Source organism: Astatotilapia calliptera, unplaced genomic scaffold, assembly GCF_900246225.1.
Source record: "Astatotilapia calliptera unplaced genomic scaffold, fAstCal1.2 U_scaffold_81, whole genome shotgun sequence".
Lineage (NCBI taxonomy): Eukaryota > Metazoa > Chordata > Actinopteri > Cichliformes > Cichlidae > Astatotilapia > Astatotilapia calliptera.
Window position 1 is genome coordinate 1 of NW_020535824.1, and position 27,797 is coordinate 27,797.

Consider the following 27,797-nt stretch of genomic DNA (forward strand, 5'->3'; position numbering starts at 1 on the left):
ATAGTCCCACAGTGAGGAAATGTGTACAGCAAAAGTGCAAAGTTAGATAGCAGAAAATGAGAAAACAGTGGAATGCAAGAAAATACAATACTATAGTACAACTGAGTGAGGAAAATACAAAAAAAAACTTCCGTGCAGAAGGAAAATTGTACAAGAATGCACAGTAAGCAGTATGCCAGTGGGGTGTGAAACCAGCTGCAAAGTCTTATGTGGAGTCTGACAGCAGGTGGGGAGGAAAGACCTGCGAAATCTCTCCGTCCCACACCGTGGGTGCCGCAGTCTCCCACTGAAGGAGCTGCTCAGTGCTGTCAGAGTCTCATGCATGGGGTGGGAGATGTTGTCCAACAGGGATGACATCTTAGCCACCAGAACAGAGCTAATGACAGGCCACTAAATCCAGAGTTATGATAAAAATATATATAAGCCATGCTTTTTTCTAAATACACTCTAAAAAGTAATTCATCAGGCCTTTTACCACCACTTGATTAAATCCATAGCTGCAACATAAAAATTCTAATTTATTGATTAAGATAGGCCTTCTAAGTTGCAAACTTTATTTTTTGGGTTGTGTTGAATTAATAATGTTGGTAATTACATTAAATTAATTTTATATGTAATTTGAAATTAAATCCCAATGTTAGTGGGTTCAAAATAAAATTCAAGTTGTAATTACTTAAAGAAATTGAATAGATAACTTATTTTTTTTCTTCTGATTTCAAATTCCCTCCCCTACCGACTTAACTAGTCCGGGCAAATTCACACATGTTGGGTTGCATGGTGCAAGCTTTTGTAAAAGACATTTCAAGGTAAGTAACATTTCATTTACAAATAACAGTTTCTACCAAAGCAAAGCATTTGTGCTAGTCACCTGTAGTGGATTTGTGTTGATGTGATGCTCATACAGATAAGGAAATTACTTTGCACTACCACATGTAGCTAATGCTAGCCATTCTAAACTTTAGCACAGCAGAGGATAAGACTTATAAAGTTTCATTTGAGTCTTCAGCTTCAGCTAGAGAGTGCAACTGTGGCTAGGAAAAGCGTGGTTAAAGTTTTGCTACACAGTGCAATCTAATTTCGATCTTAGGCTAATTTTGTTTTTCTTTTTACCAAAATTAGAAGCCTTTAAACTGTGAATAGTTTTGTCAGAGGGGATAACCTAGAGGCTTCTTTTTTCCATCTGGCTCACCTATTTTATGTCTTTATAAAACTTGCATGACCTAATACATTTTTTACAAAATGGGCTGGGAGTGAACAATGTGTAAATTCGAAACCTCTGCAAAAACAGGGTTGCTTAAAACATTAGAGATTACACCACGTTATGGTGGGGAAGTCTCCCTCGTCTTCACCAAGATTGTTTTTCTTCCCTCAAAACTTTGGGGTAGCCTTAGATCACTTCTATCCTCTTTAAATAATGTATTAGAGCATTCATTAATGCAGTGTAGCTAATAGTCTGCAAGGTTTAATTCTTCTGTTTGTGTGGTCTACAGATAAAGGAGGAGTTCAAGAGAATAACCACTGTAAGCCTTGAATGGCTACACTTGACAATTGCACCCCAAAACTGATGGATGTCATTTTATCAAGGGGAGGAGCTAAGGGAGTGAGAATCAGGCAGATCAAGGACATGCTTCTTGAGGTAGGACAACCTTAGACTTTGGGTAGCTTTGAAATGCACTTTGTTGTCAGTCACCCATGTATTTTATACTCATATTTTATTTTTCTTAAATAGCACAAGACAATTGAAACAAGCAGAGAAGTAGCCATCTGCTGCCTTATCACTTTCCTTGGAGAGAAGGACGAGGACCTTTTCATGGAGTTTGGTGTAAGTAATTCAGCATTGTGTGTGTGTGTGTGTGTGTGGTGTGTGTGTGTGTGTGTGTGTGTGTGTGTGTGTGTTCGTTCCATTGATCATCTGAATTCATTAAGATTCTATAATTCACTAACCTATTTTTTAAAATTTGCTTTACAAGGACACCGAAGAACTTAAGGCAGGTGATGAAAACTGCCATCATCAGTAACCGGTACACCCCTGGATCTAACCATAAGACTGCAACCATTGTGGTGGAGGAAACAAAAATCATGGAGGGCCAGAATTTCCCAAGGTGCTGTGTTTTGCTCATGGGCATAATATATGCTCTCAATCTGAGCTAATGCAAGGATCTGAAATATACTTTTGAAGTTGTTCAGAAGCTGTTCCTTGACCTTGATGGAACCATCATTATGTTAAAGATGTTGACTCTGTTTCAAATTGTTAGCTGTTTTGAATCCTGTATGTGTAAAATTGATCTTAAAGGTGTTTGCTGCATTGTGTAATAGAAAGATGCAAGATCTTGTAAAGTTTGGTAGGCATTGAAAGTTAACATTTACTGAACACTTGCATGGAAGTATTACTGCAACAAAATGTTTTCTAAGTAGATTTTTTTAACCAATTGAACACATTTGTTTCTGTGGTGTTAAATACATAAAGGCATATTCTATAACTTGGCTGTGATGGTATAAATCTAAATTTCTGGTTTATTTTCACTTTTTAAATACAAAGTGTTGAAATGCCTACTGTTAAAAAATAAAAAAAGTTATTTGATTAAAAAAATGTTTGAATGAATTCCTTTCTTAAAAGCTATTACAATAAAAAAAGAGAAAGCTAAAATGATGATAATAATGATGAAAATCAGCAACTTAATATTTTAAGTAATGAACTTTAAAAAATTGTTTTTGTAATTGCTGTAATTGATTACATAACACTTAAAAATCATTTCAAATAATGTGGAAAAAGTAATTGGAGGAACATAATTTTTATGAGTAAACAACTTAAAAATATGTTTTTAAGCTACCAAATATTACGTAAATGGTAATTAAAATCACCTTTGATTATGGAGGATAATTTAATTCCCGTAACTCAATATAGTTTGTTGGTTCAATCTAATTTCAACATAAGTTATCATAACTCAAAAAGAGTAATGGAAACTGTTGCGTTAATTTTTTTTGTTGAGCTTAAACAATAGTTTTTAGAGTGTACTATTGTCACAGTTTTTTTGTTGTTGTTTGTTTTAAAAGCATTTCTAAGGTCAGCGTGAAAACAGTAAAGTAAAATGTACCATGTCGACCAATTTTTTAAAAGTCAACACGTGGGATTTGGTTGTTTAGGAAGAGGGGGCAGAGAGACAGAGCAAGCGAGTGACAGAGAGAGAGCGAGTTTTGAGATGGGCGAGATTTGTGACGTTTAGCTTGGAGTGCATAGTGTGCGTTGTGTAGTTAGTCTTTTATGTTGTTTTTGTGTCAATGAGGGCACTAATGACTGTCACAAATGCAGATTACAATGTAAACACCGTCTCTAGGTGGAAAAGAGGAGTGATACACCTCCTGTTGTTAGGCCTGCAGGTTTATCCCTGTGGTGTTCTCCTTTGTCTTGTGGCGGACAAACATTTTTTTTTTTTACTGGAACAAATAATTTGTGGGGCATCTTATTGCAACACCTGATTGTTCTCTCATTTTAGTTATAGTAGTTTTTTTTAATTGGTTGCACAAAATTAAAAAACGGCAGGTGTACTGGCTGCATTTTTAGATAAATAGTTGTACATGTTTACAAAATGTGTGCATACGTTTTCAAAATGTACATTTATATTTACATTTCAACTTATAAAATAATTTACTCAACATGTCTGTGATTTGTACAGTAAAAAAAAGCTATGACTAGGATTTTATGTTTTTTGTGTGATTTCAGATGAGTTGTGTTAATACAGTATGTCAATGAAAAAACAACTGTAAACTCGTGAGGTTGAGCTGAAAAGAATGATACCAAGCAAGGCAAGACAAAAAAATGGTGAAATACAAATGTGAAATCAAAAGGAGTCAAACATGGACGGTTATATTTTAGACCTCAGTGGGTTAATCCAACAAATCATGAAAAATTTGGTTTAAATTTTTGCTCATGACAGTGCAGATTTCTGACATTTTGTGTAATTTAATCGTGTAACAATTCGATTTTTTTTTTCTAACAAAAAAGTGTGACACTTAAGTTAGACTTGTGTTTGTAAATGAACCGCCCCACGTTGTGTAGCTTTCTGGATTGTATACTTAGTGGGCTACATATTTATTTATTATACAGGCTACAGTACATAGTATTAAAATTCGCATGTTTAATTATGTGGGCTACAGAAAATAATTAAGTTTATTAATAATTAAGATTATATTTATATGAAAAGCGTGTATACTTACTGAATTTGAATAATTTTAACCATATGTAACCACCTGTATATGTGTTTGAAAAAAAAAAGCCTTTGATTTTTCCACCCCATTTGATTCCGTTGACACCCTAATTTCTCTAGATCCGCCCCTGTTTAAACAGTCAGGAAGCTGTAAAACTAGGAAAACTCTGGTAGCTGCAGGAACTGCAGAATAGTTCTTCAATCAGTCAAATTAATTTAGTTTGATCTGCATACAAGCTAAGAGATCTTTTATTAGACTGGCACAGTGGCCTTAAATGTTTAAATGTATGCAGTTTAAAGTTTCTGATTCTGATGTGCAGCTGTCATTTAGTGCAGAAGAAGCGGCACCTGACCCCTTTGCTCGGGAGCGCGCACTGGGCAGTGAGATTGGGTCCAGTTGACTCCGCCTTCACAGTCCAACCAACTGGACGTGGAAGCAGTGATGTTTTACTTTGAGAGTCATTTCATTACCGTTCAACTTGTGGGTTACAACATAAAGTGATACATTTATTGTTCTCACATGGTGTCGACTATTTCAACAAACTGAGGACGTTTTGCTGAAAAAGAGGATAATCATGTCTGTGTGAACTTGATTCATAGAAAGTTGAACATTAAAAAAACATGTTTTTCCATGATTTGGACACAAATTGTGGCTGGATTAGAGAGAAGGTGGGTCAGCCCCTGAGAGCATAAGGAGGATCCGTGGCGGTAAATAAAATCCATTAGCAGTGGTTGAACTTTGACCTCTGACTTTACCACTTTCTGGCATCGTTTCAAATTACAGAGAGGTGTGTTTAAACAAATAGAACTGTGACAGGAGAGCGATTAACTACTGATGAATTTACTGGGAGGGATATAGAAACAGAACATATAGAGTTACATGAGATACACATGAGCTGCTGGACAGAGAGGTGATATTCATGTGAATGACTTCTCTAAGTACGAGTTTGAATTCTTTCTTTATTCTTTTGTCAAATCCCGATGATTTTTGTCATGGCTAGTGGTCGGAAGTACTCAAAATGCAGATTTCAGTACAGTGTGTTTATTTACAGTGACACATGATCACACAGCAAAGCAACAGTCTGATGACCAAATCTCTCATAGGTGTGGTAATCGACCCAGGTGCAAATAGGCTGAGACACGCCTTTACAAAGCAAGGTGTGGCTAGTGACAACAGATACAGAGGGGTAGAGAAACACAGAGAGAGAAAGAGTGAGAGAGGAGAATATGAGCTAGGAGACTGGAGGACCATGATTTTTTGATTAATCGGATTATTTCAACTGACTGTTTTAAAGAAGCCAGTAGGATTGTGTAGACAGTTTATATAGACGGTAAGTGATGCATGAGACTGTTAACTACACAGAAACTAAGGACCAGAAAAATGTTTTTTCCTGTGTGACTGTAGGGCAAAGTTTCAGATTTCAGATTTGCTTATGTAAACTTGATTGCTTTATGGAGGTACACCATAATATATACGATATGTTAAGGTATATGTGTTTTTGTTATCATCCTGAGGGTTGAAGACTTTTCCATAACTGCTCACCAGGTGATTATTTTTCTCCAGTTTACTTTTGCATTAAGGGAGCATGAGGTTTTTTTTTCTCTGTGTTACAAACCAAAAGTGAAACCAAATAGAAGGGAGCTGATAATAGTGCACAGTTTCTATGAATCAGTGATGGCTTCAGTCACAAAGACTGGGACCTAAAGTCAAATGATTACCTTTGAATCACTATCAGCACTGTATACAGCTGTAACTCACACAAACCTGCTTCACCAACACTTCAAATCCCAACCATGACACCAGAAAACCTGCAGCCTGCAAGCTGCCAGAGTCTGAAAGAGCTGCACAAACCAACCCACAGTGTCATTATTTCCACTGGAACATCTGCCATCCTCTGAGCTCTGCTGTGTTTGGATCAAACTTGCTGTTGTTTGTTTTCTTTTTCAGTTTATTGATTTATTGCTAAACAATAACGACGCCTAATCTAAACTTATCTATTTATTTCAGTGTTTAAGTTCTCCTGTTATGTCCGACACTGTCTGGTATTTGCATTCATGGCACTCATCTCTGAGTTCCTATTCATCTCAAAGCTGAAGGCACTTCTAAAAACATTTTCCCAAATAATTTAAGATATCCTGTTTCCAACTCAATCACTTAAAGATGAAGAAGGACATTAAAATATACATGAATGCAAGAATAATAACTATTCCGTTGCATATTTAAGTTTCACCTGTGCTTTTACTGTCTATACTTTAACTTCCCTTTGCTGCTAAAACATCTTTGCTTTTATTTCATGAATTTATGAATGGTTGAGATCAGTGGTGCAAACAAACAAAAACATAAGCTCTGAACTACAGATGTGAGGGAAAAAGGTTAGTCTATATGTTCTCCACAAATGTGACAGTGTGTGGCATATTAACGTTTTGATGAGAAGGTAAAGTCAGAAATGAATCAAATATATAATTAAACCAGTAAAACTATTTTTTCTGTTCAGGAATCTAAGTACATATCTGTGATCTGACGTCTTAATCAAAAAAATCATGATAATAATGTGTTTTACTAATGATTTCAGAATTTTGTCAAAACAATATATTTGAAAATTCATGGCTTACAATAATTATATGTTAGAGTTAAAAATAACATTTAGATCAAGAGCTTATGCATGCTGGTGGATTAACCATAAGAAACATAAGAAAATATTTAAGTAATTAATTACCAGAGCTGTTAATTTAGGGCAACCAAGGCATAAACTTTACACTGAGTGGTAAATTTGTTAAGCACTGTGTATGAATCATCCCCTATGACCTTTAGATTTACTACCGCTCCACTCAGTTTAACAACAGCAGAAGAGGTATTACTGATTAGCACATGATTACCAAAGTAAAAGCACAACGCAGCATTTCTTTTAAAGTTACAGCAATACTAAAAGAAAAAAAGGTAACTGGATACATTTGTGATATTTTCTGTGTAATAACTGCAAATCAGGGCTACAAAATGCTGACTGCATATTTTAATCACAATGCTACTGCATGTAAATAAGTGTCACCATTTTCAGCATAGTCTGTATTACCACTCATCAGATTTTCCTTAAATTTGTTAACTTTAAATGACAGGATGTCCAACTTTCAGCTAAGAAACATTTAGCTAGATTAACCCTGTTACGCATAGTGGTCACTACAGTTGACAGCTATTCAAAGGCTGTTTTCTTGTATTTGCGTCAGTGTTGATGGTATACTTGCACTTAAACCACTACATTGGACACTGATGTGTCACTCCATACCCTGCCATTTAAAAAACAAACAAACAAACAAAAAAAAAAACCACGTTTAAAAAAAGTACATGTTTAAAAAAATGAAGTTCAAAATGCACATGTTGCATGCACATAGTTCAGAAATCTTTTTGTCATGCCTAAAGATGAATAAAAATACTTAAGAAAAAAAATCCTGATTGAGGTTGTCATAATTCCTGCATGAAAGGGTTAAAAAATATCTATTTCTATCCTGTGTTCTCTGTGTTGGAATTTCTATGTGATCACATGTGTAACCACGGTAACTTCTGACCCCACTTCCGCCAGTCCCTTTATTGTGGCGGGAATGAATCCTGTATAAGTTCCGGGTCAATCAGCTGCATGTCCCTGCTCCTCTGGCTGCTGTTGTCCCTGTGGTTGGCGTACTTGTCAGATCACGACAAATTTTGCACTACAGGCCAGTTGACAGCGTGCAATAACCCGGCCGATTCATTCATCTTTACACTACCTCACACTCGACTCAACGGTGAGTTATTTGTTTGTTTTGTTTTGTCACAATTAATGTACATGCGGAGCCGCGATCGCGCATCCTACAATGCCGGTAAGCTAATGCTAGGCTAGCGACAGTAAGTGCAATTACTAGTGTCATCTATTGAATATTGTTGTTTTTGTTTATTCCATTATGGCCGAATGTTGACTTAATGTATCTAGAGTTGAACGAGTGATTTGATTTTTGTAGTTTTGTCCGATTTGGATGTTTTTTGTTACTTTTCTGATGAAATGCCGAAACGGCCTATGAGATTTTGCATTGAGTTAAATTCCATTTACATTATTGAATCTGTTGCGCAACACCTGTGATTAAATGAGTTTTTTAAATATATTTGATTAACTTTGGATAATATTTATTAGCTTTAACGCTGATATACTTTGATGGGACCCATGAGAATGTCTTTCTATAATAGTATTTAGAATGACATTCATTATAAGAGATGATGGTTTATTGATTGTTGTATGAAACGTGGCATTGATTACTTGACTCTGTTATTTATGGATTTATGTATTTATTTTGTCACAGCAGTAGAATGCTGTTTCATTTTCTTCTGTGAATCATAATTTCTGTTTTTTGACCTTGTTTAGGTCAGGTTTTTTTTTTTTTTTGTTCTCCCGCGATCTGCCCTGATCAGCGCGAGATGGCGAGCCACCCGACCACCGCTACGGTGCGGTAGGAATTGTGAACCTATGGACTGAATCACAAATTGTTGACAATGACCTATCACAGGTCCATGGAACTAAACTAAATCACATACTGGACTACACCTCATCCCACCTCCTTTTGGAACCTACTAAGCTGTTTTGTATTGTCAACATTATTTTTGTTTGTGATATATATGCATATGTTTCTATTTCTTTTGTACATCCGTCTATACACTTCTCATAACAAACATTATATATATATATATATATATATATATATATATATATATATATATATATATATATATAAAAAAAAAAAAAAAAAGCAAGCTCTACTTTTGTTTCCTGTGTTTTATTCACACCCTCAGGCTCCATAGTCGAATCTTAATCTGATAGCTCATTGTCTATGAGGCTGCAGTCAGGCGCCCTGGTCCTTTAACCGCGTTACACATGACATGAGAAGTCCAAGGCAGGGTTAAACAACAAAAGCCCCATTTTGAGACAGAACAGAGCGAGCATCAGAGACAACAGAAAATTCTGACACAGTGGGGAAAAGAGCTGTTCTGTGTACAAACTGATTGTTTTCTATGTTACTTAGTGGGCGTTCCCAAAAATGAGTTTTCTGTTCCTGCTGCAGTCTTTTGATGCCACTACAGCTGAAAGTTTTGTTCACTTTTTAGCACACAGCTGTTTGATACATGCTATTATACACTAAGAGATTTGGTAACATAGATTGGTATGGAAATCAAGAAAAGTAAATGCTACATTCATCAGAGCATCTGACGCTGTTTACTGCAATAATAGCTGCTCATCAGAGGCAACATACAGCAAGAGCAATCATGCTCATAAATCACTGATATTTAAAGTCTCACTGCTGATCAAAATCCTTCAGCTTTTAGTTTGTTTTCCTCTTTTCAGAAAGCCAAAATGTCAAAGATAAATGAGATGAGCATTCTGGGGGTGAGGAGCTTCGGGATTGAAGACAAAGACAAACAGGTCATCTCTTTCTTCACTCCTGTGACTGTGCTGGTTGGACCCAACGGAGCAGGAAAAACAGTACGAGGACATTCAGATGAGATCAAAAGTTGACTGTGAAGTCAAACAATACATCATTTAGATTTTAATATTTAATTTTTTTTAAATGATTAGTGTTGTTTGTGTTTTTATCTATGTGCACCAGGACTTGTGTTTCCTGTTTCATTTTTTTAGACGATTATTGAATGTCTCAAGTTTGCGACTTCAGGAGAACTTCCACCTGGATCTAAAGGAAGTGCTTTTGTTCATGATCCAAAGGTTTGTCTTCAGTTCTCTCCTTTTAGCTGATTAGACTCTGAATTTAAAAATGTCCTTAAACAAAGAGTACAAAGAATTTTTTTACAGCAATTATGAGGTTGGATGGGCCAGTTTACATCATGACTTACTTATTTGTTTTAACGCATTGGTTCCTAAATTGTGTACTGAAAGGCAAACCTCCAAGTGTTGACCACATTTTATTATTTGAATACAACAGAATTAACACGTGGTTTATATATATATTGACACCATAGAAAAGATATATTTATTTTTAAAATGCTGACTTAAGTTGAATGTATTCCCAAAGCTACCGGCCTTATGGCTTCAGTTGTTCATACTAGATCCAAAGAGCACAAAAGTCTTGTCAGAAATGTGTTCATCTAAAAAACCATAATCAAATGTTAGACTGAGAACATGAGACTCCTGCCTCTTTTGTACCTGTAGGCAAAATCTTTATCAATATAATGAATGTAGATTTTGTAGTGTGGGCACATCATATCGGAAAATCTGAGATTTGGTGTTGTACTTGACTTATTGTAGCCTGTCTACAGTTGCTGAGTCTGCAAGCCGATTTGCAACCCACCCTACCCTAGATTCTGTTTTTCATCTATTGTCACTGATGTCAGTAAAACTCCACCCTCTGTAGTTACAAATCTTATCATTTTTATAAATGTTGCAGGACGCCCAGAGGACAGTTGTACGAGCCCAGATTGAGCTCTCACTCTCAGACATCAAGGGAGAGGAAATCGAGATCCAACGCTTCGTGTCCTGCTCTCTGATAGAAAATAAATACTCCTTTAAAAGTGAAGAGCAGAACATTAAAAGAACAAAGTAAGAACCTGAGATATTCTTCATTTCCGGTTAATACTTGTACAGCTGCTGTTATTGTGTATATATTTATTTATATTTATATTTCTTCATACATTCTTATATAGTTCTATATTGTGTATTTTGTTGTACAGTTATTTTATTTTCAACTTTAATTTATATATTTTATCTTATTCCTTCCCAGTTAAATTTACCCTTCATTCTAATTTGTGTTGTACAGTTATTTCATTTTTAACCTTAATTTATATTTTATTCCTTCTTAGTTAAATTTACCCTTTTTAATTTTTCACATTTATTTCCTATCTTATTCATAGCCTTTTCCTTTTTTGTTTTCTTTAGGTCACGAGCAGTTGTCCAAGCATTTCACTACATATTGTACTGTGTATGACTGTGTACGTGACAAATAAAATTTGAATTTGAGTTGTTTTAACTGATGTTTAAAAATGTATAATTTGGATTGAGGTGATATGGTGCCTGTCTTCATGTTCTTGTAGGGATGGAAGGAGGGTGAGCAGGTCTGTTAAGTGTGGCGACCTGCACCAGGAGATAACTTCTGCGCTGGGTGTATCAAAGTCAGTGTTGAACGACGTCATCTTCTGTCACCAGGAAGAGTCTAACTGGCCACTTAGTGAAGACAGCGTTCTCAAAGAAAAGTTTGACTCCATCTTCAATGTAACCAAGTAAATCCAACACTTATTTGTGTCTTTTTTCACATTAAATCACTTCAAACCCAACTAAAGATTTAAAAAAATATTGACCAGTACGCTCCTTTCAGATATTACAAAGTAAAGAATGTCCTGTCTTTCTTACAGGTATAACAAAGCGAGGTCAAAGATGCATGAGCTGCGTTTGAAGCAAAGTCGGAGAGTGGAACAGTGTCAGGCAGAGCTGTTTTACCTGGAGAAAAACAAGGAGAAGGCCCAGCATCTTAGAGACAATGTAGCCCAAAAACAGGCTGATCTGAGGGCCTCACAAAATCTGATCCTGCACATAGAGAACCAGATCGATCCACTTGAGGTGGGTTCATGAAACAGGCAAGAAAATTCTGGTACTACTTTTCTGTAAACCGTTCACATGAAGTGTAATCGATTCTGATTCAGTAAAGGACTAGATGTTACAGTTCCTGACAATGCATTGCTTTAAATGGAGAAAATCTTGGGGGATGGCTCTTATGAGGAAAAGTACCCCAGAAACTTTACCAGCGGCACACATCGTTGTGTGCCTCAACTTTCGTTGTTTTACCCAAGCTAATCTGCCATTTTTCCTTGGTTAGGTTTAGGGATTAGAGATCTGATCTAAATTCTCATATTAAAATTTGGGACACATCGTCAGCAATGTTCCCTCTAATTTTTCATGTGTCTGAGCGAACGCACAAACCCCCTGAGCGGTCCCTTGGTCCACTGTGAGCAACAGCAGACGTGTGCACTGTGGTCACGCCAGCATTGAAGCCATCCAAGTTACATGGTTTATTAAAATAATCAAATTACAGCATTTACATTTATGTTAGACTACTTTTAATTAAGTGCTTTAGCCCACTTACAGTGAAAATTTTAAAAAGTCTTGTTCATGACCTGTGTAGTATGTTAGCACTATTGGAAGTAAAAATAACTTGAACTCCAATTTTGAAAACACAACTTTCTTTTACATATATATAAAAATATAAAGCTCTGACTTGTACTATGAGTCTGAGTCTGTGGTCTGGGAGAGAGTCCTTTAACTCTCTGTCTGCAAAATACAGTATATAATGACCAATGCTGGGCAATTCATTTTATAGTTACTTTTTCAAAAAAGTTACTGAGTTTTGTGAACAAAGGTTTTTGCAGCTGTTTACTTAAAATGCAGCCAAGACGTTTTCTAAACAAACATTTCACAATATTTACAGAACAATCAGCTGTTCTGCATCAAATTTGATGCCACACAAATCATTTGTGCCACTCCAAAAATAATTTCCGTCCACTATGAGATAAAGGAGAACAACAGCCTGATACCTGCAGGCCTGACAACAGGAGATGTATCACTCCTGTAACATTCAGCAGTCGCCTCATTGCTCTGACACACACAACAAAACTATTGACAACACTACACACTGACTACACAAGATTTGCACTAAATGTCGCAAATCTCTCACATCTCAAAACACCGCCATCACTCCTAAAACTTCCCCCTTCCTAAACAAAACTAAATGCCATGTTGCCATATCATTTTTTGATTGGTCGACATGGTACATTTTTCGACCAATAGGAAAGGCTGGGTCTTTTTTGGTTTTGGCTTTTCTCACAGGCGGAGAGCGTTTTTCCTTACAAAACACAGTTTTTATATAAGATATAAACTATGATAGTATTCAGGAAGAAAACCAAACATTGCAGATATTTTTATCATAACTCTGGTTTTACGTGGCCTATCAACACAATTTAAAAACTGGTATAAAGTCAACACTTTTCCCGTCAATTGTTCCGTCTGTCCTGCTCACATCTCCAATGGTTGTCCACGTTGTCATTAACGTGGCTTCACTCCACATCAGCCATGCCGCTTTGCTAGCTAAAACACCGGTGTCGGCACATAAGGACGCTGTCGTAGCCTGTCAACGACGTTGATTAGCTGCCTGTATACGAATGTCAATCGCATCATTGGCTGGACTATGGGATAAGGTGGCATCGTTCTAATCCCATACTGGAGCAGCCAGTCACTCACTGACTAACACTGCAAAACAGAATTGTTAAAGTTTTAATTTTAATTTCAATTCAGGTTAGATTTTTTTTGTGTGCAGAGACCGTGCCAGCAGTGCGCAATTGCGCACGCGCGCAGCTTAGAGGGAACATTGATCATCAGTAGTGGACCTTGGATTCATCGGGTGTTTCGGCTATTATCACTAGACGCCCTCATCCAAGGAGGCCCTGCCAGGGTTGATCAGGCCCCGGAGTGTGTCACTGGTTTATGTTAAAATAGTTTTTCTCTTCTTCTTTTAGTTTTCTACAGTTTATTCTATCTATTCACTGCAACTAAGAAATACTTACCTCTTTAACATTTATGGAGCCTAATTTCTTCAAAGGAACAGAAAAGGTGATAGAGAGAAGTAAGGCAAGTAAGTAAGATAAGATAGGAGAGAGCAGAGAAGAGAGCAGGAAGGGGGGCGCCCAATCTGGCTTCCCACACCTCCCTGCCAAATCGGGCTGTACGCTCTACCTTCCCACTGCCTCCCAGAAAAGGGAAGAAGAGCAGAGGGAAGAAGAGCGGAACATTTTTCTTTTCTTTCATTCCTCCTTTTGGGTTTACTACAATAAGGTTAACTGCACAGTCCCCAGGAGGTCCTGAGCTGTATCAGTCAACCAGCAAAATTTCTAATGTTATGTTTTAACCTTTTGACACCCCTTGTTGAAGCAGGCCCACCATGGGTTGATCAATCCTGGGCGTGTGTCTCGCGGTTAGCTGACTGCCTTAGCTGCCCAAGTGATGTCAGCCCTTTTTAGCCATAGCCAGTGACTGGTCCTCTCAGCAGTGTTAGCTAATTCTCTTATAGCCTGCCATTGTGCCTGTCCTCTGATCCCAATCTCTCTAAGTAGTTTTGCTGTTGTAAAACTACTTAGAGCAGGACAACAAAGCCCCTGCACCCCACTTCCACCGGGCGTACCTTGATCTTCCAGCCTCTGTCCTCTGCCTCAGCTGCCAAGTTGGCATACCGCAGCTTCTTACGCTCAAATCCCTCCTCAACGCTTCCTCACATGGTACCGTCAACTTAATGACATACGCAAGTTTTGTGGAGTTAGACCAAAGGACGAGGTCTGGTCGCAGAGTAGTTGTTACAATCTCTGTCGGAAAAATTAGCCTCTGATCCAAGTCCACTTGCATCTACTAATCCCTGGCAACCTTCAGCGGGCCCAGGTCCGGGGTTGAGGGGCTCGTCCTCGGCCTGTCTCCCTCCCGGACAAATGCTGATGAAAACTGACGCTCCTCTTGATTCGTGAAAGGTTATCCAACTCTGCCCACAGAAAGCAAAAACAATACCTGATTAATGTGGCCACTATGCATTTCACGGTCATCTCCTTCTGCACTTCTGGACACTTCCACACTGGTTCTACCTTTAAATTACTCCCATCAAAATAATGGTTTTATTTTGGGGAAGAAGTTGAATTTTCAGGGAACCAAATCTGGAGAACAGAGCTGACAGCAAACAATAACTCTTAACCTATCCCTCCTGTTGCGTTTACCTCCCACCCCCTTACTTTAGTGTACCTGGGGTCTGTTTTAACAGCTCTTAAATTAGCATAACAAACATTTTTCACCACCAAATTCAGTTCAGTCGGTTGTTCAGTGAGTGAGTGGGTTCCCATTCATTTCCTATGGCGGACACTTTTGAACAGGAACACCAAACACATGTCACAAGGTTGATTAAAACACTCACAATTCAACAAATTCATCACTTTTATATGTTCAAGTGCATAGTGTGGAGGACATGCTAAGACCTTGAGGCAATCAGATGTAAAACACAATATTTATGAGTGTTTTAAGTTGTAAATCAGTCAGATTTGACCCGAACGTGACAGGAAGCTTAAATGAGCTGAAAGTGCACAGTGGCACAGATTAGGTGGTTTCTGCTGAATTTTCTCATTCAAATGCCTTTAGATAATTACAGCAGAGCAACGTTCATGTTTGTTCTTGGCACAAGTTTGAGGGTCATGCTGATCTAAAAGTTGCAGCAGAGCTTATTAATATGTATGTTGTAAACAAGTGATACCAGGAGAGCACAAATATAAAAACAATGGGGGTTAAAGAAATGTATTTTATTATTTAATGTTTTATAATTTTTTGCAGACACTGCTGAGCGACATAAAAATGAAACTTGAAAATGTGACGAAGCTAGAAAATGAAACCAAAGCTCTGGACAGCTTGAGGAAACAGATGGAGGAGCACAACAAGGAGCTGGAGGAAACTATGGAAGAGGTAACACAATGTGTGAAAAATGTCTGAACAAATATGAGATGTTTTATTTTTTAGTTACAAAACTTCGAAAGATACTGCACTTTGGATGAAGTTTCATGATCTTGAAACTAATCGATCAAAGATTCATGAGTGTTAGATCTTTGTGATTTTCTGTCAGGTCCAAAATCTTTGCTCAGTACCTGATGTACTCGTTGGTTTTTCTTCCCTGTGACTTCCTCCACCTCCTGAAAGGGAAAATAAGATGACACAACGGAAGAGATCCAAAATACATGACAGAGCCATAGAGGATAACAAGATTTCCAGGGATCAACCTAAAAAACAGTCATGCTTATTTTAGTTTGGTTTTTGTGCTCCTTTGTGGGATCAATCTTAAACAAGAATGACCAAATTTAAATTAAGTTAGGTTTCTGAGGCTCCCAGGGCCATTTCTAGAAGTTCTTGATCACTTCTTTGACATTTTCATCACTGCAGTTTCCACTGGAGTCAGACCTCAAGAACTATTCATTTAACTGTAGAACAATTCCAATCCATTGACCTTTGTCTGTGTGTTTCAGGTGTTTCAGGGTTCAGACGAGCAGCTACAGCATACTTACGATAACCACCAGAGGACAGTGATGGAGAAGGAGCAGAAGCTGCAACAGCACCAGGAGGAGCTGCAGACCTTTGACCAAGAATACCAGAGACTGACCAGAGAAACGAATGATCTGCTGGTAGAAAAAGGTTCACTCACCTGCATATACCAGAGTAGCTCCTGACATTTTCCTCCACACCTGAGTATGAAAAGTAGGAGTGGGTTTTGATTATCAATTTTCCGATTAAAATCAATTCTAGCTTGAATAACGCGATGTCGATTCATTAAAATCCTGAATCAATTTTTATATATACATTTATTTTGCCCGAAACGCTAAAACAGTAAATGAGAGCAGATACACGGATTCTGCACAAAGATGTAAACACAAAGCGTGGCCCCGCCGACGCTTCAGAATCTGTGAGATGCCCGCTTTCTCACTGACGGCACGCACACGGACACGCCATTGGATGAGAAAGCTGACATCTCACAGATTCTGATGCGTTGGCGGGTCCACGCTTTGTGTTTCCGTCTTTTTTTTTTTGCGCTTGATTATGAAGCTGCAGGTTTTGTCTCTCTCCAACCAAATTTGACTGAACCAGCAGCAAAAGATCCAAACTATGCTTCACATTTCGCTTTACATAAACATCATCATGAATTCCCTCTTGCTGTTTTGCTTCCACCACGGTAAAATGACACTTCATGCACAGCTCTCTCTCTCAGGTATAGTTTCCCATCTAAAAATATCTGTTTTCTGGTCTCATAGCTGCTGATTCTTGTCTGTGTACAATATTTACCATACTGCATGAAAAACTCTGTAGTGGGTCAGTTTAAGCAAAAGGTTTCCACTGAAATTGAGCCTTTACGATGTTAACCATGAACTGGTGAAGAGCCCTGACAGCAAACATCTCCCAACACTTACATCACAAACGTGTGATTGGTCAGTAATGATGGTCCTGGAACAACACTGTTAAGAAACAACATCAGCACAGTCCTATTAGATCATGTACTTATCACCATATGTGTAACGAGTCATTCGTTAAGTCGTGTCTTGTTGTCGTGACATGTTTTCACAGTAAATATATCGCTCAGTACACTGACAGAATAAAAAATACTAGAAGTGGAATAATGCACAGGGTGGATGCTGTGTTTCCTCAGTACAGAATTAGCAACTTTTTTCCCACAGTTCGTCTACAACATGAAGCTGAACGTCACACTAAGAACACCGAGGACCGCGACAGCCTGGTAAGAAGAAAGAAAACCTCTTCTTTCTTAACTTGTTTGTTTCTGTCAGGATAAAGCAGACATCGAGCTGTTTCTGTGGAGTCTGTAAATACACTAAGGTGGACTTAATCACTCAGAGCCAGCAGTGACATTAAATATGCATGTGGATTAATACAAGTACACAATGACTCTTTTATTTATTCACATGTCATCTGTGTCACAGGTCCACTCTTTGTCATCCTGTCTGGAGATGGAGGGTTATGACCAGCTGCCCTTTACCGTTTCTCAACTCGAGAGCTTTTACCATCAAGTCACACACAGGCTGGAGCAGGAAAATGAGAGAGTCAGTCAGCTCTTAGTAAGACGTGCTCTGTCACTCTCAGTTTTTGTCAGTATTTGTGTGTAATTTTTCACAGATAAAATAATGTCCAACCAGTCATGGCATATTGCTGCCCCTCCCTGAGCCTGGTTCTTCAGCAGATTTCTTCCTGTTATAAAGGAGTTTTTCCTTCCCGCTGTCACCAATGTGTTTGCTCATAGGGGGATCATCCGATCTGTCGTAGTTTTCTCTGGTTCTCGGTATTATTGTAAGGTCTTTACCTTACATTTTAAACTGCCTTGAGATAACTGTGTGATCTGGTGTGATAAAAATTAAATTTAACTGAAAACAAAATGGGCAGCACGGTGGCACGGTGGTTAGCACTGTTGCCGCACAGCAAGAAGGTCCTGAGTTCAATTCCACCATCAGGTCGGGGTCTTTCTGTGTGGAGTTTGCATGTTCTCCCCGTGTTTGCGTGGGTTCTCTCCGGGTACTCCGGCTTCCTCCCACCGTCCAAAGACATGCAGTTTGTGGGGATAGGTTAATTGGATAATCCAAATTGCCACTAGGTGTGAATGTGCGAGTGAATGTGAGTGTGAATGGTTGTCTGTCTCTATGTGTTAGCCCTGCGACAGACTGGCGACCTGTCCAGGGTGTACCCCGCCTTTCGCCCTATGACAGCTGGGATAGGCTCCCGCGACCCTGAAAAGGATAAGCGGAAGCGAATGGATGGATGGATGAAAACAAAATTCCAAGATAAAATACACGTTAGCTAGAGATGCCTGCAAAAAAGTCATCTGAACAATCATATATGAGATATTTGTGCTCTTCACTTCTGTTCTTCCTCCTCTTAATATTTGGTTCGATCAGGCAGAGCTGCAGAAACTGGAGCAGCAGAAGCAGCAGTCTGTTGATGAAATGAGGGACAGGAAGACGTACATGGAGAGAACGGTAGAGATGAAAAGAGACGAGCGGCAAAAGAAGCAGCAAGAGCTGAAAAACATCACAGAAGAGCTGCAACGACTGCAGGATTCATGTAGTCGACTGCAAGAGCTGGAAAATAAACTGGCTGAAGTGGTGAGAATGCACACACACACGGATCATGATGTTTTTGAGGTTGTGAAATCGTCACAGATTGATTTCTTTGATATTCTCTTTTTCTGGATCAGAGACTGGATATATCATGTGTGTCTCTTACACTAGATTGATCCTACTCTTTTACAGCTTGATGTATTTAACCACTGACTCTGTTACAGCTGCTTTGTATGAATCACAGTTCAAAAGCATCCTTCTTTGTCTGACACTTGTCTCCTCTTGAGCCTCTTTCATGTTCTTATATCATAGATTGTGTTTTGTGTGTGTTTCTCTTCAGGAGCGTGAGGATGCAGTTCAGAGCTCCAGCGTGGAGGAGCTGAAGGCCGAGGTCGAGGAGCTCCAGGAAGAAAAGGCTGAACTCGACTGCACACAGAGACAGCTCGACGAAGAGATGGAGACACTCAACATGCACACAGCTGCACTCACACAGATGGACATACTGAAAAAGGGCAAAGTAATGAGGAACCTAAACTCACTTGCTGCTGCTTTTCTACTTCTCTTACTGATCATCTCCCTTCTTTCCCTTCTCCCCTCTCATCTTTCCTCTTTCTGTCCTCCAGGCCGAGATGGAGGAGCAGATTCTTCAGATCCGGTCTCGTCACTGTGAGGATCTGGTGTCTCTATTGGGCCACTTTCCAAACAAGAAAGAGCTGGAGGACTGGGTCTCTTCCAAGTCAAAGGAAATCAGCAGCACCAGGGACAGACTTACAAAGCTCAAGTTAGTAACATTTAAGTAGAAAACAATGCTTTTAAGATGGATCTTTTCCCGACACTCACCACTGTTACATTGTGGTTTTCATCTCAGAATGGACTTGGCATCAAATGAGCAGAATAAAAGCCACATTACTGCTGAGCTGCTGAAGAAGGAGCTGCAGTTAGCCACAGATGAAGAGAAGTTCTTGAATGTTTGCAGCAGTCGAGATCTGGAGCAGGACCTGAGCAACCTGCAGAGAGAGCTGGATGAGATATTCAAGACAAAAGGTAAATGGTCTCAAACAGGAAGAGTGGTAGCTTCTTTGGACCTTGCGATCAGTTTTACGTGGGATCTATTTTCTTACTACTGTCTTCATCCACCAACCAAAAGAATACTGCAGCTATGTGACATTAGGTCGTCTGGGAGGTGCAGCATGAACGTTTACATCCTGTCATGCTGTCAGAAGCTCTCGTCACAGTTGATGCACGCTTCCTTCTGCAGAGGTAGTCAGAGAGTTGAAAGAAAATAGTTTCTACTTGCTCACAAAAATGTTTGTTTTTTTGTCGTGAGACACTGCTTCTAAATTATTATTATTATTTATATGAAGCTCTGAGCACCACAGGACAAGCACCATTTAGAAGAGAACTGCTTCTTTAAGCCTCCTAATGTAGTATCCATATGAATAATCATGATTCCTGTGTCCTTCTTTCTGCTTCTGTCCTGGTTTAGCTCTACTAGCTGGAACTAAAGTGGTGTACACCCAGTTCATCAGCGAGCTGAGCGAGCACAGGGAGCCCTGCTGCCCCGTGTGCCGACGATCGTTTCCCTCAGAGTCTGAGGTGCAGGAAGTTGTCAGAGTCTTGCAGTCTAAACTACACCTGGTGCCAGAGAAACTGAAGATCACTGAGCAGGACCTGGAGAGGACAGAGAGGAGGAGAGAGGAGATAGTGGCTCTCAGGCCTGTGAGGTACAGTGTCAGAGACGTTTGTGTCAAACCAACAGTCCAGTCTGTCCTCATTTCTTTGTTAGAGATAAAAACGAAGAATCGACTGTCGATTCATTGATTTTTCTATTTTATGTCTCGTCAGGGAGGCCATTGTGCAGTTTCAGGAAAATGAGCTGCCAGCATTGAGGAAGCGGCTGCAGACTGTGGACAGAGAAGCTGAGAGGCTGAAGGGTGATGTGGAGGAGCAGGAGGCTCTGCTCGCCGTCCTGAGGTCTGAGGAGGAAAAAGCCAAAGACTGCCTGCAGGGCATTTCCCTCATGGACTCATACCTGGTACCAAACATTTGTCTGTCTCATTCTTTCTCACCACATGTGCCAGACACAGCCAGGACCTGCACACATCTGTGCTGTTTTCATGACAAAGAATCAAGTTTAGAAAGTACATAAAAAGTGATGAGATCTGGATTTCCTTCTCTGTAGAGAAACCTTGAAGAGGTGGAAAGGAAAATTGATCAGCAGGCATCCAAACTCCAGGAAGTAAACCTGGACAACACATTTCAGCAGCTCAGTCAGGACAAACATGAAACTCAGGACCAGCTCGACACCAGTAAGACAACCAGCTCTGTTTCCAGCCCTGATTTTAACTCCGACCCTTGATTTCTCCCATGAAACCCACGACAGTTTTTACAAACTGTGTAAAAACTGGACTTACTTCATATCTTTCATATCTGCGTCTCTGCATTGCAGCATGATTTCCTTTCCTTTGGCCTTTTGTGTCCTTGCAGCTTACAGCACAATTGTGCGTAAACATAAACAGATCCAGGACCAGCAGGAGCAGATTCAGAGGCTGAAAAGTGCAGCGATAGAGATGAGAGACGAGCAGCTTCAGCTGATCAGAGACAAACAGAAGCAGCAGCACCTGGAGGAGCTGAGTGCAGAGATCGCTGCTAGGATGGAGGCCTTAACCACAGAGATCAGGGTGCTGTTTATTTATTTATTATTATTATTCATTTACCTATTTTTATTTCTCTGTAAGTGGAAACAAATATTTAACGTTGCATTTTTTCCTCTGACTTTGTGGTCGAACAGGAGGGAAATGAAGAACTGTGCCCTCTATCAGCTGCTCTGGAGAAGCTGCAGCAGGAAAAGCAAAAGCTGGTGGAGCAGAAGAAGCAGAGAGAGGAAGAAGAGCAGAAGAAGGTGGATGCATACATGCTCTATTAGTGGGAACGTGTCCTTCTTTCTATCTGCTGCACATTGTCAGGTTCCTTTGCTCATAACCAAAACCAATGAATCAACACAGTTCAAATAACACACAGTTATAAAATACATTTGCACGTAGAACTGTGTTTAACATAACATCATGTGTGCAATGTTCTTAGAGCATTTCTATCAAACAGAGTTGTGATTGTTTATGAAGTAACTGCTGTAACTGTTACTGACAGATTCGTAACACTGAGGAGAGACTGAAGGAAATCACTGCTTTGCAAAGAGACGTCACTAAATATGTTGATGAGGGAAGAGACAAATTCAAAGAGGTAACGTGATGATCGCTGCTGGATAAACTGGATTTGATGTTTCTGTTTAAACAAAGGAAGCACTGAAGCACCTTTCCTGAGTGTTTAGAGTGTTTCACCAGTTTCCTAACTAATATGCACTTCAGTTAGGACTATCTCATCACAACTGTATCCATTTATTTTAAATGTGGACTGTAATCATGCTGATTTCTTATTTTTTTATACTATCTGTCTGCCAATGTTGCAGGACAAAGAGTCAGAGTATCGAGCAGCAATGACTCAGCTCCAAGAGGCTGAGAGGAATAAAGAGAGGATCAGCACAGAGATGGGAAACATCCAGCAGGACATAGACACTCAAAAGGTATCAGAGTCGGTGTTTTGATTCAAACTTAGGGTTATTTACTCTCATTGCTGATGTCACACCCACCTTTGCATCTATTTAAAAGTTAAACCACAAACTGTATATACAAGATGGTTTTAGCCCCATGAAATCAGTCCAGAAGTGACTTAAACCTGCATTGCTTCTAATGAACAGCAGGGGGCGACTCTTTCCTGATTGAGTTTATCGTTTAAACCTTATTGAATAGAATCTTATTTGAAATATTTTTGTAAATTATGGTCTTCATTAGGCTGATAAAGCAGGGAATGCGTTAGGGCGGGCCTACCTTTTGATTGACAGGTCGCTGCTGTTTCTCAGCCAGATCCACAGCTTGCTCGTCACTCTTGCTTGTTGCTAAAAAAGGGAGATGCCAGGAGTTTAATAACTCTACTGAAGCCTTTAAAACTTTGATTTCTTTACTAAATCGTGACGTCACAGTGGCTACATTCATCTTTTATATACAGTCTATGAGGAAACTCTGGGCTCGTTGTCCTTTAATTGCAGAAAAACTTCTTCAACATCCAAATTCTTGTGAGGAATGTAGCATAAAAAAGTCTGTTTTATTATCACACTGACACTTTGTGTGCTCACTGACTTCAATGCTGCCATTATTGAAATGTTCCTTAGGTCAAAGAGCGCTGCTTATGGGACAACCTGACCTTGAGAAAGCACGTTAATAAGCTGAAGAACATGGCGGCCAAACGTGAGGCTCTGCAGGAAGAACTGAGCTACATGCAAGTCTCGCTGCTTCAGCGGTGAGAGTGCTGCACTGTCAGCCCCAGCCTCTGCTAAAGCAGCAGTGTCACACCTCAAGATTACTCAGGGCCAAGTCAGACTCAGTTTTTTACCCTCATGTGTCTTTCTGTGTGTGTCCAGACAACATGAGGAAGAGGAAAGCAAGCTGGCCGAACTGAGGAGCGAGCGCAGTCGGGAGCAGGGCGCACAGAAACCCCTGGAGGAGCAGATACTGGAATACAGGTTTGTTACGCTGCTCTTTCTTCGGCTCTCACCATATCAGGTTAAAGCAGATTGCTGCACACCCTCAGCCTGCTTCTGCTGGACTTTTCTTCCTCTTAAGGGCTTTTTTCCTTGCTGTCACCAAATGCTGCACAAAGGGAATCGCTGGCTTTGCCTCTACAGTACTGCGAGGTTGTGTACTGGCTGCGATCCACCACCTTCTGCTCCACATTTACTCTGTCTGCCCACTTATTTTCATACCCAGTCACATTTTCTGCTAAGCAATCACTTCTACTTTGACACAGACATACAGCACTGTGCAAAAGTCTTGAGCCACCTGTCATTTCTTTATATTTTACTTCTAAGGAGCAAAGCTTGTGTAATGTGTTAACGTGCTCTGGAGCAACAGTGACCTTAAGGTCTTTCAGAGTGTTTCTTTGGACAGTGGCTCAAGACTTTTTCACAGGCCTGTACCTAAAATAAGATCATTTCAGTGATCGATGTTAAAACCACAATGAAATCAATAAAATTCCTTTGACTTTGTGCTCATGACTTAACCCTCTGGCTGTGTTCACCCCCCCCTTACTTTAGTGTTCCCAGTCAAAATTGACTGGTCAGTTTTAACAGCTCTTAAATTGACACAAGAAACATTCTTCACCACCAAATTCAGTTCAGTGGGTGGGTCAATGGGTCGTTCATTTTGTCATTCAGTGGCCCATTCAGGGGGTCAGAGGCCAACATGGGGGGGGGGGGGGTAGATTCCCATTCATTTTCTATGGTGGGCTTTTGACCGGGAACACCACAGATGTCACAAAGTTGATTAAAATACCAACGAAAGAGGTGCTCATCACTTTTATATGTTCAAGTGCATAGTGTGGAGGATGTCATAAGGCCTCCAGGCAATCGGATGTAAAACACAATATTTATGAGTTTTTTAATTTGTAAACACGACGGGAAGGTTAAACACATTTCCCATAATTCATCGCTGTAACCCAGAGTACTTCGGGTATCTCAGGGTTATATGACATGATTCACACAATAAAGGCGACAATTTTCAGTATTCAACATCACATGTGAAACGTGTGCAAAACACTAGAAAAACTCCACGCTGAGTGTGGAGCCTGGACAGAGCTGAGAAATTCCCTGATTCTCCCTGAAAGTTCACATGAGCACATGAAACAAGAGCCCTTCACTCACTTTCACTCATCTCTGATCTGAACCTTTGATTGCAGCAAACAGCTGGAGGAAGATCAGTACGGCAAAGCCGAGGAGCTCCACAGAAACAAGATGATTGAGATGAGAACCACACAGCTGCTCAGCAAAGACCTGAAACTCTACGAAGAGGCTCTAGATCAGTAAGTTTACCGCAGGTCGTCGCTTGATCATCAGTGTGGGACAGAAACCATGTGAAGGTCACCAGAGTTTCTGTTTCTCTGTTGCTTCCACAGAGCCATCGTGAAGTTCCACAGCATGAAGATGGATGAGATCAACCAGAACATCAGAGACCTGTGGCGCAGCACTTACAGGGGTCAAGGTGCATCTCACTGACTCCCTCAGACAAAAATCAGCTCAGTGATTGAAGACGTGCTTGTATCTATGAAACTACAGCAGAGTGTGATCCAGACGTCTCAGACACATTTTACACGTCTGATCACCAGAAAACTGCTCAGTGGGTAAATGTGAGTGTTTGGTCTTCACCTCGTGTCTCCTCTGCAGATATCGAGTACATCGAGATCAGGTCTGAGGTGGAGGAGAGGTCGGAGAGGCGGAGGAGCTACAACTACAGAGTAGTGATGATGAGAGGAGACGCAGACGTGAATATGAGAGGGCGCTGCAGTGCTGGTCAGAAGGTATTTAAAAGATTTTCTGTGTCAGCGCCTCCGTCACTTAAACTCTTGTTTAGTTGGATGGATTGATCCTGTGTGTGTTTAGGTGCTGGCATCCCTGATCATCCGGCTCGCTCTGGCAGAGGCCTTCTGTCTTGACTGTGGAATCCTGGCCCTGGATGAGCCCACCACCAACCTGGACCGGGAGAACATCGAGTCCCTGGCAGACGCTCTCGTAGAGTCAGTGCATGCAAACGATGTGTTACCCAGAGAAACCTGATGTTTGTTCAGCCTAAAGCCGAACCTCTGACTTTGTGACTTTCCCTAAAGCAGACGGTGTAAATAAAAGCTCACAGCTTCAAAGTACAAACTTATAATAAATGGATGAAAGATCTCAAAGATAGCCTGACAGGACAAACATTAAACACACTCCAGACCTTACAGAGTCGTAGCTTCATCTGTTGCATTATTCAGGCTGCTTCTTGAATCCTCTCCACTTCTCTGTCTCCTCTGTCCTCTCCAGGATCATCAGGACTCGCTCTCAGCAGCGTCACTTCCAGCTGCTGATCATCACTCATGACGAGGACTTTGTGCAGCTGCTGGTTCGGTCCGGGTGCATCCAGCACTTCTACCGCATCAGCAAGAACCAGGACCAGAACTCAAAGATCACAAAGCAGAGCACAGCCTTCCTCTCTGTGTGACACCTTGTACCTCAACAGCTATGAAATCACTTCATGGTTCACCCTCTCACACACAGCCACGTGAGCTGCTCGCTCGGCATCAAAATTTGATGAAATTTGGATTTGGCGTCTCAGCTGATGACACGTCAGCACGTGAAAGTCTGTGGACTAAAAGACACAACCTGTTCAGCGATCAGAGGCAGCTTCCTCTGAGGGGACAGAGTTCTCTTATGAATATTTTTATGGGACAAAGAGGTGTGAGTGGTGTGTGCTGTGATTTAGTTTTTTGTTTGTTTTTTAGATCTCCTCTGGTTCCTCTAAAGGGCACCCAGGACAGTTCTGAACATCAGCAGCTGTTATAGAGCCAGAGGTGACCTGCATGCATTAAATTATGTTAATGCATGCAGGAAATCCTTTTTCCTGTTAGGGTGGCTCAATTTTGTAGTTTATTTTTCTTTACTGTTAAATTTGTTTTCCCTACAAATATTTACTGCTGGACTTGGTAGAATAATGCACATTTGTCAGCACTCGCTCACATACGTATGTAGTACCATCGACACTCTATTCGGTGTTTCAGTATTCATGTCTTCTGTTAAAACAGGATGAAGAAACCTTTATGTCTGAGAGGTTTTCATGGCAACAAAGATCTGTCTGCTCTTTGGTGAACGCTGTTTGGCTCATGCTGCAGGAGGTGCAGGTGTTTTTATAGGACAGCTGAGGGGTCTTTAAGACATGTTTGATCTGTGTGAATGTGACACATCACTTTATTCAGGTTTGTGAGAACATTTATTTATTTTATATTTAACCTCATCATAAATAATGTTGTATACAGCCTGTTTAACAACATAAAAAATATACTGCTATTAAAAAACAGAAAGAAACTCATTGTTACTTCATCGGATCTGGTAATAAGATCATTATGAGAACAACGGCCCTCGAGCGGGAGAAGTAGGAACTACAAAAACAGTAAAGGTTTAGAAAAACAACACAAACACTACTTCCTGTTAGCGATTTTAGTGAAGGTTATTGTTTTCGACCAAAGTACTACAGCTTGGCTTTATCTGATACTGTTTTAAACATTAATGTGTGACGATGGGCTGAAGATGTTAATGTGTGAAATTTTTTTCTTTCAGCCGTCTAAGCTAGCTCTCGCTAACTGGCACAAGCTAACCCGAAGACAGTAGGATGACATTTGAAGCTGAGTTGTAACTACCACTAGCTAGCTTCAATGCTACCTCAGATTACTTTCTGTAGAAGTGTTAGTAAAGTTTAAAGAGTAAAACAGCCGCTGATCACGTGAACCACACCGCTGTATCCTCTTTGACTTTATGTCCGTGGATCATAAACTACAGGATTTTCCCTGCCCTCTAGTCCATCGGTCCCCAACCCTTTTTTTGCGCCACGGACCGGTTTATGCCCGACAATTTTCATGGACCGGCCTTTAAGGTGTCGCGGATAAATACAACAAAATAAAACTAGTACCGGTACCGAAAAAAGAAAATTTATTCATAACACACGTGAAAAGACCCAGGAAAACAGAGTAAACGATAACAAAATAACGCTGAAAACCGATAAAAACCCTGAAAACTACACATTTCACACCTGAGCCTCAACTCTCGCGGCCCGATACCGGTCCGAGGCCCAGGGCCGGGGTTGGGGACCGCTGCTCTAATGGACAACTGCATGTGTATAATCAAACTAGAGAAATTACATATGGAAATAACATCCGGTCTGACACTTCAAAATAAAAGGCCCCAATGTGGTTACGCGTTGTGACCACCAGAGGGCGGCATATATCAAACATACTGATTATAAAACTTACTGTAAAGTCTTAAAAAATGTTTGTTAAATGTTTAAAGGTAAGACAAAAGACACACAATTATTCAA

General features: G+C 40.0%; 1 protein-coding gene and 1 long non-coding RNA gene across 3 annotated transcripts; both read left to right on the forward strand.

The window, feature by feature from the left end:
- Nucleotides 1–747: 747 nt before the first annotated feature.
- On the forward strand, nucleotides 748–2,543 carry LOC113018423 (uncharacterized). Of its 2 annotated transcripts, XR_003271791.1 has the most exons (4): nucleotides 748–806; nucleotides 1,491–1,636; nucleotides 1,730–1,822; nucleotides 1,971–2,543. It is a non-coding gene; the product is annotated as an uncharacterized LOC113018423 (long non-coding RNA). The 2 variants fall into 2 exon arrangements; XR_003271790.1 differs by lacking the exon at nucleotides 748–806 and having other exon boundaries at nucleotides 1,386–1,636.
- A 2,966-nt stretch (nucleotides 2,544–5,509) lies between these two features.
- On the forward strand, nucleotides 5,510–27,339 carry LOC113018425 (DNA repair protein RAD50-like). Its single transcript, XM_026161490.1, has 28 exons — nucleotides 5,510–5,536; nucleotides 9,566–9,703; nucleotides 9,857–9,940; nucleotides 10,620–10,771; nucleotides 11,263–11,448; nucleotides 11,581–11,785; nucleotides 15,578–15,706; nucleotides 16,261–16,426; nucleotides 17,461–17,519; nucleotides 17,722–17,856; nucleotides 18,688–18,894; nucleotides 19,190–19,366; nucleotides 19,473–19,630; nucleotides 19,718–19,893; nucleotides 20,336–20,573; nucleotides 20,695–20,884; nucleotides 21,032–21,158; nucleotides 21,337–21,530; nucleotides 21,641–21,751; nucleotides 21,997–22,089; nucleotides 22,316–22,429; nucleotides 23,075–23,202; nucleotides 23,324–23,425; nucleotides 24,637–24,759; nucleotides 24,853–24,938; nucleotides 25,121–25,254; nucleotides 25,337–25,470; nucleotides 25,754–27,339. Exons 2-28 carry the CDS (start codon nucleotides 9,575–9,577, stop codon nucleotides 25,929–25,931), a joined length of 3,915 nt encoding a protein of 1,304 aa, XP_026017275.1. The 5' UTR covers nucleotides 5,510–5,536; nucleotides 9,566–9,574; the 3' UTR covers nucleotides 25,932–27,339.
- The last annotated feature ends 458 nt before the right edge of the window (nucleotides 27,340–27,797 follow it).

Excerpts from the sequence above, each read along its gene's own strand:
- LOC113018425 (XM_026161490.1), top strand. The coding sequence starts at position 9,575 with ATGTCAAAGATAAATGAGATGAGCATTCTGGGGGTGAGGAGCTTCGGG. Across the intron at positions 19,367-19,472 it reads ACATACTGAAAAAGGGCAAA|GCCGAGATGGAGGAGCAGAT; the intron begins GTAATGAGGAAC and ends TCTGTCCTCCAG. Across the intron at positions 23,426-24,636 it reads GAGCAGATACTGGAATACAG|CAAACAGCTGGAGGAAGATC; the intron begins GTTTGTTACGCT and ends CTTTGATTGCAG.